At 37.0% G+C, this 12,288-nt stretch overlaps 1 protein-coding gene across 3 annotated transcripts; it reads right to left on the bottom strand.

Moving 5' to 3' along the window:
* Nucleotides 1–1,491: 1,491 nt before the first annotated feature.
* Nucleotides 1,492–9,917, bottom strand: LOC141591499 (F-box/LRR-repeat protein At3g59200-like). 3 transcript variants are annotated; one of them, XM_074411855.1, is made up of 9 exons: nt 9,563–9,917; nt 8,245–8,919; nt 6,371–6,511; nt 5,604–5,925; nt 5,133–5,401; nt 4,659–4,809; nt 3,696–3,829; nt 3,032–3,146; nt 1,492–1,993 (listed from the first exon to the last, which is right to left on the bottom strand). In XM_074411855.1, the coding sequence occupies exons 2-9, from the start codon at nt 8,647–8,649 to the stop codon at nt 1,602–1,604; spliced, it is 1,929 nt and encodes a 642-aa protein (XP_074267956.1). In that variant the 5' UTR covers nt 8,650–8,919; nt 9,563–9,917; the 3' UTR covers nt 1,492–1,601. The 3 variants fall into 3 exon arrangements, with proteins under 3 accessions (XP_074267956.1, XP_074267955.1, XP_074267954.1); XM_074411854.1 differs by having other exon boundaries at nt 9,537–9,842; XM_074411853.1 differs by lacking the exon at nt 9,563–9,917 and having other exon boundaries at nt 8,245–9,439.
* Between the last annotated feature and the right edge of the window lie 2,371 nt (nt 9,918–12,288).

Here is a 12,288-nt window from a genome sequence, read left to right as displayed (position 1 = left end):
TCGATTTTCCATCATCTTGTCCTCTATTGTCGCCACTTTTACCTTTTCTCGAATCACCCCGTTTCTTAATCGATCTTTCCTTGTATTCCCGCACATCCACATCAACATACGCATCTCCGCCACATTCATCTTTTGAATGTGACAATGTTTCACGGCCCAACACTCGGAATCGTAAAGTAAGGCATGCCTAATTGTCGTGCGATAAAATTTTCCCTTTAATCTTTGGGGCATATCTTTATCGCATCATAACGTCTTTAAAAGACCCACTAAAAACTGACCAGCCTTACTTTACACATCAATAGACCCCACATAAGGCCACCTTTGACCATCGTATTGATAACCCATGGAAAACTTGTATTTCCACCTTTCCAAAGAGTTCAAGAACACCTCAAACCAACATCGTTTGCTATCCCAAACATCGATTGAAAGTTACCCATTGCAAAATGTTAAGTCCTTTACCCAAAAAGTCGTGTTTGACAACAAAAAATTTATTAAAGGTTGTGTTTTACAAACTTTTTTTTAAAGGTGGTTTTTGGAAGATTTTTTTTTTTTTTTTTAAAAAAGATTGTGTTTGACTCGGGTGAGAACTTGCCACGCTGGTGAAAGCGGTCTCTAAGCGAACCCAAGGGAGGAAATCTATCCGTGCTCAACCCATGATGAAGAATGTATGTTAATGAAGGGAAATGTTTGTTGGCACCTATGGTGATGATTAGTGATTACCAGAGACACTTTCTATAGACTAAAAGAATAGCACAAATATGTGTTATTTTCGCTCATCTTTTCCCCCATACGGAATATCCCCTTCTAATATATACCTTATATTCAAAATATTTTAGTCAACCCATATATGAAATATTTCTACAACAATATTCTACTCAATCAATAATAATATTGTCGTCAATCACAAAAGTACACTTACATTAAATTAAATTCATATTCAATTTATTAAAATAATATTAATACACTAAATCTCTCGAATTAACCTTTATAAAATTATCGTGCTGTAGCACGGATCGCTATACTGGTTGTAAAACAAAAACATAAAAAAAAAAAAAAAAAGGTTTAACCAACTTAGAAGGAAAGCAATAGCTTTTCCTTCACACTAGTTTTATTTCCGTGCAAAAAATGCACGGGTCGTAATAGTATACGCTATTATTAGATACATGAACATATAATTTAGCGTGATTAAGTGTTCAATACCGTGACAATATAAATAGTCCATATTTGGAGATTTGAATATTTGATAAATATTAGATTTGAATATTAGATAATGTACAATCATATTTTATTAGAATTATATTAAAGATATTTAACATGTTAGACCCGTTGAATGTATGTAAATTGCAATATTTTATGTAAATTATGACATTTTAACATATGTTTTAACAAAAGTAATTAAAAGGGGTATAAGAGATAAGAATAAGAGAAGGTAATTAAATAGAATAAGAAAACATGGGGGAGCCCACATGTAAAAACTTTAGCGGCCAATCAAAAACAAAGAAAAACTCATCTTTTATACTATGTAGATATTTGAGATACATAACAACCTCCAAACTAGTGAAATCGATTATATTCCTTAGTATCCTAACATTCGACATAAATCAAGAACGTAGTACATTAACATGTTCACCTATTATATTATCACAATTCAGTACGTCCCAATTTTCCCTTACAACACGTAATTTGCACAAATACTTTACGATAGCGTGCATACTTGGTCTCCTATCATCAGAGTCAAGACACCGCATTACAAGCCGTGTTATCTTCAAGCCGTCAACATTATCATATGTTGAATCATCCATCAAATTCTTATGCACTAATGGTGTTCGAGATTTATATAGAGAGGAAGAGATATATCGATCTTTTTGTTGCATGAATGCCCATTGTCTCTTAGGACAACATTTACGACATTTACGTGTGTGTCTTCTACCAATTGGGCAACGGTGGACCCTTCTGGAAATTAAACCTAAAAGAGTTATTCCATATTTTTCAACTGCAAGTGTCATGAAATTTACCAAGTCATTTATTGGATAACATTAAAAAAAAAAAAAAAAAAAAAAAAAAAAAAAAAAAAAAACTCATTATCTAAACATCATTAGCGACACAAAAAGACTACTATTTCTCAAATTAATAATTAATTGGTTAAACTGGTGTTTGGTTGGAGCTTTTGGAATAGCGTTAGATATCCAATGGGTTCTAACTCCATTCCAACCCCTTGGAATCTCATACTCATGTTTCCACTCAAGTTTCTAACTCCATTCCATATTATTACCGTCTCTATATCCATTCTAGGGTCGAACCAAACACTCATGAGAGTAAGTATGAGGTTCTAACTTCATACCACTATGGTATCACAATCCATTCCATACCATTCCAATATTTCGAACCAAACCAAAGTTGGCTGGTGTGGGTGGTAAGGGCTTTCATCTCTTAAACAAGTGGTTAGGGGTTCGATTCCTGACTCTTGCGAATGAAAAAGCCAAACTTGGGAGGGGTCAACCCATTAAATTGCCTTCAGTACCCCGAAGGAGATTGCCCCAGCTGTCGGTAGGGGATACTCCTGGTCAACACCAAAAAAAAAAAATACTTCGAACCAAAGTGTTGGAATGAAATGGAATGGATTTGAGTGCATTTTGGAATGGAGTTAGAATACCCACCTTCCCACTCAGGTTTCTAACTCCATTCGCCTTCCATACAATTTTAGAGTGAACCAAACAATAAATAATAGGTATGAGGTTCTAAATCCATCCCCTGATGATATCTCATTCCATTCCAATCCATTCCGACCTTTTGAACCAAACGGCCCCTAAGAGTCAAGACAAAGATAGATATCTCTTTTATAATCAAAACGAATCAAACACTTGAGAAGTACCGCCCCATTTGCGTCAATAGATAGGACAAACTTTTGTTATTCTTAAGTTATATGCTTTTCTCTCATCTATCTAAATGGGTAGTATTTAACCGTAGTAACTATAAAAGAGATGCCTCCATCTTAAACCAAGAATTGTGAAATTAAACAATGTTGCCATACCATCATAGTCACTCCTAGTAGAATAGAACAGTGATTCAAAACCGTCGTCATAGTCGTCTTCGTCTCTGAAATCCTGTGATCTCTGCTTGAAGTTGAATAATGTCGGCATATAATCCTGCAATTTTTTTTAATTAATAAAGAAAAAGAAATAATGGTCTTCTTCTCTGAAATAGCTTTGATAAATTCTGGTTCACTAGTTCATGTGCCTTGTGCATTTTACTTAATATCATTTCGCTCAGTTTTTCATTAATGAGATACCGATACAGCCAAAGACTAACGGTTCTCTTTGGTTCTCGACTATGTTGAAAGAAAGCAAAATGACTAATTAAACTACTTGCACTTTCAATTTATGAAGTGTATCGGTATTATCATAAAATATCAGCAATTTTATGACTCTTCGACACACTGTCTACTTCAATCTAGAGTGAGACCGATGTTCAGCTCAGCTCAACTCAACCCAGCCCATTCAATCCAGTTTGTCTTAGTCACTTCCGCCCTATTTAGTTCAACTCAATTAATGAATTCAATCCAGTTTGTCTTAGTCACTTCCGCCCTATTTAGCTCAACTCAATTAATGAGTTCGGTTAAGCCTACTTCAGTTCAGCCTCACTCGATTCAGTCAAACTTCATAATAACGCTAAAGAGAAGTGGAGAACAAACATACCTCGTCCAGAATTACAGAAGAAGGGGTTGCCCTGGAATTTAAGGAAGGGAGATCATCATGTTTTCTATGCATGTATTCCGAAATGCACGCCAAAACAAGCGCCACCTTCATTCTTTGCAACCACTTGAAGCTATCTATTAGTCATAAGACCAATTGTTAGCTAAAGATTAATAAGATTAATAACTAAAGTTGTTTAAATCTACTTGTTGCATTAATAGTTCAAATCTATGTTACTTCTACTCTTCACTGTGAGACAATACCCGTACCCATATCGGCACGACACAACATGGACATGGGTATGGATTCCATACCCGATGCTTATTATTACTCCGTATTTGTTAAACTTATTTCCATTTTTCTTTAAAAAGAGTTGAAATATTTCAAGTTTAGTGTATTTTTGCTTTACACGTATCCACGCACCCTTATCCATATTTTAAGACAGGTTCACGTGTTAGTCAAGTCAAGTCCGACACTTGGACATGTACTTGTGCAGACACTCGTACCCCAAGTCACAAAACCATAGATTCAAATAAATCATCTACATGGCTATTTAATTCCATATGGAGGACGTATCTATTTCATATTTTTATACTCCCTCTTATTCACCATTTTCTTCCCTATTTCCTAAACGGATTATTCAGGTTTTCTTCAGCTTTCTTTTTTGGAAACTTTTACTCTTATTTAATTAATTTATCTCTCATATCACCAAACCCCACCCAACTCAGAATTCCTTATTTAATTTTATTTATTCATTCCTCTCTCCTATCACCAAACCCCACACAACTCAAAATCCTTTATTTAATTCCTAATTATTCATTCCTCTCTCCTATCACCAAATCTCATCCAACTCACAATTCATATTTTATTCCCCTCCTAAAATCTTGTGCCCACAACAAAGGGGAACAAAATGGAGAATAGGAGGGAGTAATAGATTGAAGCTCAATCAATAGCAACGAAAATTACCTTTAGTAATGAGGTTGTCTAAGGAATCCAGGGGTTTGAAATCATACACCATACCGAGTCGCTCATTGTTATCTTCAACACAGTAACCAAGCATGTTAACAAAGTAAGGATGATATTTGAAGTTTGGATGCTCTAGTAACTTCAGTTCTTCCTGAAAACAAGAAATCCAAAATAGAACATTCACAAGACATTAAATTGATAAAAGAAAAATTAAAAAAAACAAAGGAAATAAATGGTGAGAATCAGATTTTTAAGAAAATGACAATTAGTCTCCCCCGTGACAGGTTATCCGTCTTTTTAATATAACGGGTCAAACACTATCCATTTAGATAGATAAGGACAAAGCATTTTTATTCTCATATTTGCTTGCTTTTGCTTTTTTCTATTTGCCCCGTTACAACAATATGACGGATATCTCTGTCACAATAAGAATATGTGAAAAAATGAAGGTATATAATGTACAATTGTACATACACGAAATCTACACATTGACTTCTCCTTGCGTTTATTGTAAGGACTCTTTGCTCGAATAATCATTTTTTTCACGACAACATCTCGAGCTGGTGAATCAAATGAACTCGGTTGATGAAGTTTTCCACGATAAATTTTGAACTTCTTTGTTCTTATAATTAAACGATCATCACTGAAGTAATCAGTAGACGCTCTTAAATCTTCAAAACACATCTCCTGAAGTGGCATCCTTTGTTGTTCTAACTTTGCCGGATGACGGCCTTTTTCTTCATCTGAAAAGAAACACATGTACAACAAAAGTGGTTCAGAGTATGCACAATTTTTCCTAGGACAAAAATTTGACGATACCGGATAATGGTGAGATTTGGAACTCCCAACTCTTGGAATTTGAAAAAAAAAAAAAGTATATTGTTTTTTTTTAACGACTCTTATTCATGTTTTAGATGAATTTGAGAAAGGTATGCCGAATATAACCTTGAAAGGAAGCTCTCTGTTGAGAAGAATGAGGGTATACAGAAACTTTTAGCTCACAAGCTTTTGAAACCCTTGGAATAGACATCAATTTTTCTCTGAACCTTAGATCATCCCTTGAATCAGCCGGGAGTAGCTCGACCAGGAAAGAACTCAAAGCATCTCCATGCTCGAGTAAATAATTTATGAGATTGAATTCTGCTTGGTGAGACTCGCAATCCCTCACTTCGACATGGCGAAGGGTTGACATCAAACAAACGGGGACGCTGCTGGGTTGAATCCAAACTGAATCCCTTGTGAACTGAGCATCCTTACCCTTGAAATCCTGATTTAAGTATTACCACAATCAATGTTATAAAGTTGATATCACCAATGCCCAGGCTTGAACCCTAGTTAAAATAAACATAACAGGACCGTCAAATGAATTTGAGAGGTTCGATTTTAAACTAAATGTTATAGCTTATTGTAGTTGAACTACTCGAACATGAAATTTAGCTAGCACTGACTCTTTTGAACCTGGTATTAGACGCCCCTTTTGAACTTGGTACTAAGCACCACTGTCGTCAAATGAATTGGCGAGGTTTGGTTGCAAAAGTCCAGTTTGAAGCCTCCAATAATAGGACAACTAAATTATATTTTTATAACTGATTGTAGTCGAATGACTCAAACTTGAAATTTTGCTAGCACATAAAAACAAACTACTGGGTGTAGGTCCCTCCCGACCCTTTTGCATTTGGTATCAGTCCTGAAGTTAAAACTTAAAAACAAACCTTGCTTATGTCTAGAACTTCGAGATTTGGTGCAGATTGCAACAGTTTTGGGATAACATCCCATGAAGAGTAGTTGAGAAAGCATAGCTTCAGCTGACATAAAGCAGGGAACTGCGGGAGGTTACAGAATATGCTAAGAGCCTGCACACAATGAGAAGAAATATTGTCAAATTAAGTACACCATGAAGAGTAGTTGAGAAAGCATAGCTTCAGCTGACATAAAGCAGGGAACTGAGGGAGGTTACATGCTCATGCTCATGCTAATACTAATACCAATCCCCTATATATTCTCAAAAGTTTTCCCTCCAAACTCATCTACTTATATAAGGAAAGAAATGAGATCTTTTCCATTAAATTATCATCTTTCTTTAAAGTATAATTTTTTCATTAAATTCTCAATTGTAATGTTTTAATCAAAATAAAATAAAAATGGTACAAAATTATAAAATACAAATTGCTAATCTTTCTTAGAGAATGCCTTGATACACACTTACAAGGTATAAAACGGAAATATAAATTAGTAATATTTTTTCGCGAAAAACGTAAATTCATTAAGATGATTTAAGAAACGTTGTAGAGTAAAATCATTAACTTTGTAACAAAATTCATTAAAATAAAGATTTCATGACATAATTTTTTTATTAGTTTTGTTTTTACGTCTTAATTTTTTTTCTCATATCAAAATACAATGAAGTGAAATATAAAAAAAAAATATAAGGTAAAAATTTGGAACGGATAAGTAATACACACTACAAGGTAAAAACTCTATAAATACCGCGCATTTACTGCGCGGGTTCCGTACTAGTAATACTAATAACAATAATACTAATACTTATACTAATATATACTACTACTAATACGCTAAGTACATGATTCATAAAATGAAAGACGCTAACCGATAGTTAGAAATGCCGCCAAAGGTATAACTTTTTCTGACAAAAACAAGAGAATAACTACTACTGCTGCTACGACGACTGATGCGGCTACTGCTAATACGGGCAATATAGCAAATCACCCCCATAAGTTTGATACTATGTGCAATTAAGTCCATTAACTTATAAATGTATCAAATTGGCCCCATAAGTTTCTTTTAATGTGCAATTAACCACACATCTTATTTTTAAGAATGAAATTTACTAAATTAAATATTTTTACTATTATTGAAAGTCAATTATTTATCAAATATTAGTCCTACAATTCCAAATTATTAGAAAGCATATTTAATTGTTTTTTTAGTGAAAAATACTCCTAATATAAGAATTTTAGTGAAGTTACAATGATAGACCAAATTTTTTTATATATTAAATTTGTTTTAAAATTTTCATTTAATATGTAAATATTGTATTTAATTTTTAAGTTATTTTTAAAATGATTTTTTGTAGTAAAAAATAGTACTCCCTCCATAACACACCAAAGGTAACACTTACTATAAACGGACACCAAAGGTAATATTCCTTATTTGGTCCACAACATTACCAAGTTATCCTTATACTCATTTGATATTTACATAAAATGTCATTACATACCCCATCTAACAACCCACAATTAAACCCACAATTACATACCCTACCTATTTTTTCCCTCTTTACACTTACTTTTTCCACCTTTTCTTAAATACTCCAATTTTCCCTACGTTACCTTTGGTGTGGTACGGAGAGAGTAGGTTTTAGTTAAAAAATGGTAGAAAAATTGATTTGTGCTTAATTGCACATGTTTGGAAATTTATGGGGCTAATTTGCTACAAGTGAAATACAAGTGAAATTTAAGGTGTTGATTTGCACATAGTACATAGGTTATGGGGGTAATTTGCTAGTTGCTACATCCCCGAATACTAATATTGATACTAATACAACAGAGGGAGAAGAGAGGCTTACATCCATGGTATGAGCCTTCAAATTCAGGAACTTGACCTGGGAGATTCTATGCAAAAGCTTAGAAACCCGATGAATATGAGTATGTAGCTCTAGAAATTTTCTAATAAAGGGAAATCCAATGTCAAGTTTTGCGCTGACAGGGCAATTACTCATAGTTTTTACGACAAACTCCTGGAATGATTCATCCACAACCACAAGCTCCTCCAAGATTGGTGCTTTGATTAAGAATTTAGTTGACGATTTAGGTGATCTAAATATCATGCGCAGTCGTTTCAAAGAAGGGGCAAAAATGTTACAAAAAAACTTGTTTGATCTTAAAGAACCGCCAAAATAGGCTTCCTCAAGCCGTGGGGAAGCTCGAAAGAGAGCCTTGAGTAACAGCCATTTTTTATGGATCCCATCCATCCAAAAATGTAAAATCTTCAAATTGGGTAGGTACAAACGGGGTCTGAAGTAATTAGCGGTCAAAAAATCCTTCTCCTCGAAGTATAATTTAAGAACTCGCAACGATGCACTGTTGAAAATTTCAATAGGAAAGTAGGGTCCGGAGAAATAGGAAAGATAGTGGTGACAAAAGTGAAGTTGTATCTCTTTTGCTTGCCTTGTGTTAACAATGTCATCAAGCCAAGCATGAACTTGCAATGGTTCAACGTCATCAATGTGACCCTCATATCCCTGTTCATGAGTCGGGTATATCTTTAGGAAAAAGGTGTCGACTTGGGGTACCTTAATAAGTTTGAGAACTGTATCAACAAAGTTTTTAAAACGCATTGTGCGAGCAGAAACTGTGAGACCATTAAAACCAACATCCTTAATGTTCAAAGAAGCACTATCATCTAATAGTATAGACTTCTGAGCATAACACCATAAGAATTTCCATCTCTTAGATAATACGCTAGTTAAGAAAGCATCTTTTGTAGGAAGAAAAGAAATAATATGAATAAGTAAATCATCTGTCAATATTTCAAACAAATCCTCCATAGCTGTTTTTTGATGAATTTTGATATCAAGCATAAGTTTGTCTGCTTTTTTATTCGAGATATATATATAACAACACAAAGACAGCACAAACACCATGAAACCGCTTCCGAATGGAAATAGGAGGAATACAATTTGAGATTAGGAAAGAATTTCCTTAACCATATGTTAGGATTGCTATTATTATTTGGAATGGAAATAAATAAAATAAGGAAGATGGAAATAAATAAAATAAGGAAGATGGAAATAAATAAACAGAGAGGATGAATTATTTGATGATGATTTAATTAATATTCTAACTGAAAATGATATACCTCAAACTCCATTGATACGGTTTTACCTCAAGGTTTCAACCATGGCGGCTTTTTGCACAATCTGATACTATATCACTTCCGAAATCGATTTTGAGCAGTAGGATCATATGTTCCCAATCCCAATTAACGAGGAATCTATAAAGTGGAGCAATTGCACAAGATCATTGCCAAAGAAGATTTTTTGCAATTGGTTTCGTAGTGTCATCCATCGTAAGAACTAATCAACAAAAAAGATGAAGAAATTTCAAAATGCGATTGTAATCGGATAAACCCTAACCCTAAGATGAACAAAATTTAGGGGGAAAATGGTCGGTGGGATTTTCATTCTTGCCCTTTGTTTTTTTTTTTTGATTTTTTTTTTTTTCAATCGAAGCCCGCAATACAGGGTGGGGGAATTCGAACCTGCTATTGTCCACAATACCTCCGTCTTAACCACTAGACTAAGACATCTTCGGTTCATTCTTGCCCTTTGTCCGACCGTTGGCCCAGTAAGTAGACGGTATGTAGTACGATTAATCCTTTTTATATACAACTTTTTGAGTTTTACTCCCTATATAATTTTTTAAAAAAATTACTACCAAAACATGTGATTTTTTTTAAAATTGATATCAATCCTCTTTTTCGGTGGAAAAATTATTTTATGGACCAATATGCCCTCATTTTAAGACAACTCTTATTTTAATTCTTCATTTTTACACAACCCTCTCTTATCTACCAATTTTAACCTAAAACCCCATTTATCTCTCAATCACAGTAAAACTTCATCCATCAACCTCAAACTTCATCCATCAACCTCAAACTTCATCACCCTCAAATCTTCATGTTATCATCTCAATTCTGCCATTTAACTTATAATCTCAGTTGTTATCTTAATCGGTTAGTTAATCATATCTATTTTACCTGGGTGTAAAGATGTCAAGAACAAATCTGGGTGTGAGTATATAGGGAATTGAATGAGAGATGAAAGAGGAAATTGAAATGAATGAACAATTATGAATGAATGAGGAAGATGCATACTAAATATAACTGATGGGGCATATTCTGCACCCTCTGATCGAGTCAACATATTGAGCAAGGTCAAAGGTATCCACAGCAAGACAACGGCTTAGACAGCCTAACCGATGCAGCCTGTCGGCCTATCCCTTGTGTCCCTATGTGCCTCCGACTGAGACAAATACAGATCTTTCCACTCATCCCTCTTGGCGACTACGGCGTCATACCCGCCCTTATACCTGTCCCGCTCCTCCAGCAACTGGGCGGCGGTGGCATCAGCAGCCTCAACTTTGGCCCTCTCGGCCAATAGTTGCTTCTCAGCTTCCTCCACACGCTTTCGTGCAGCAAGGAGGTCAAGCTTAGCCTTCCCGGCTTCCCCCTTCGCAGCGGAAAGATCAAGCTTAAGTCGTTCGATCAATGGCCCAGATTGGGCCATAGCCTTTTCTTGCTCCATAATGTGGGAGCCGGCTAGTTGAGTCCATTTCGCCAGCCTCTTGTATATCCTCGTCCCCTCGGCCACAAGCTCGGCGGGGGGAACCTTCTGGAGTAAGGAGTCAACGGTGACGTTTCTATCACCCGCCTTCTCAGGCTGCTTCTCTAATTGTCGCTCAGTGAGAACGGCGGCTACCGACGGCGGATCTACAAAAAATTTACACAGCGCATCCATGTCAACATTCATTGACACATCAGAGAGTCTGTCATCGGGAATGCATAATGAACCAGCTAAGTCTGAACCACGGGTTAGGTCCGTACCAGTCTGGATCTTCTTAGATGGAGGACCAGGTGAATCGTTCTTTTCCCCGGCAACGGTAGAGGCCGGCAGTGGCTCTTTTCTCTTCTTTGGAGGAGGAGGGCCCTTCGCAACAGTCACCACCTCCGCGGTAATATCGACGACCTCCACATGCTCCTCCTGGACCGCTGGGGTTGAGGAGAGAGTTGGGATCGACGCCGTCGCCGATCTGGATGCTGCCTTTGGTATCCTCTTCGGCACGCCTCCGAGAACCCGCGCTTGAGCCGCCGCCGGATCCAGCGCTTTCAGCTGCTTGTCCATAAGTTCGTTGGGAGCAAGTCTACGATCGCGCGCGTCAGCCTGAGGGTGCCGCTCAACGACGTTCCCGTCCTTATCAAGCCCTAACCTCCTCAAGGTCCTCTCAGACAGATCCTGGCCAAACCGATCTGCAAGAAACCAGGCAAGAGTTACATAAAAGAAGTAAAACAAAGCTCTAAAAGCAGGAGCATAACAGGCAGAGATGGGCCTCACACCGACCCTACTCACCCTGGTTGAGGGCCGGTATGAGGCCGACGCGCCAAAGCAGCTCATCCTGAAGAATAACGAGTCGGGGGCACTCATCCCTTTCAAGATCAACAATTGCATCGCCCGCTCCTCATCCGCACTAAGAGGAACCCTACGGCATCCATCCGAGCTTACTCGGGAGACCCATTTTTCACGCTCCCTCTTACTCTCGCACCGCAAGTTGACTTAGTCTTTGGAAGGACCGGGGCAGCGGATAGTCATCCAAGACTGCGACATACACCCACCGCCCCTTCCAGTCCTTGCAGGAAGAAAGCTTATCAACAGAGAGGACGCCTGGCTCCATCTGCACGCTGTACCACCCCACTTTACCGGGGGTCGATGCCCGAAGATGATGAAGCCGGCGGAATAGGTTGACTGTAGGGACCTCCCCCTTAAAAAGACAGAGCCACACGAAGCCAACTATCGTCCTAATGGCCAACGGATGCAGTTGAGCCACGGCGACGT

The sequence above is a fragment of the Silene latifolia genome, chromosome 7 (assembly GCF_048544455.1).
Source record: "Silene latifolia isolate original U9 population chromosome 7, ASM4854445v1, whole genome shotgun sequence".
NCBI lineage: Eukaryota > Viridiplantae > Streptophyta > Magnoliopsida > Caryophyllales > Caryophyllaceae > Silene > Silene latifolia.
The sequence above is the reverse complement of the archived record's forward strand: the minus strand, read 5'-3'. Positions and strand labels throughout refer to the sequence as shown.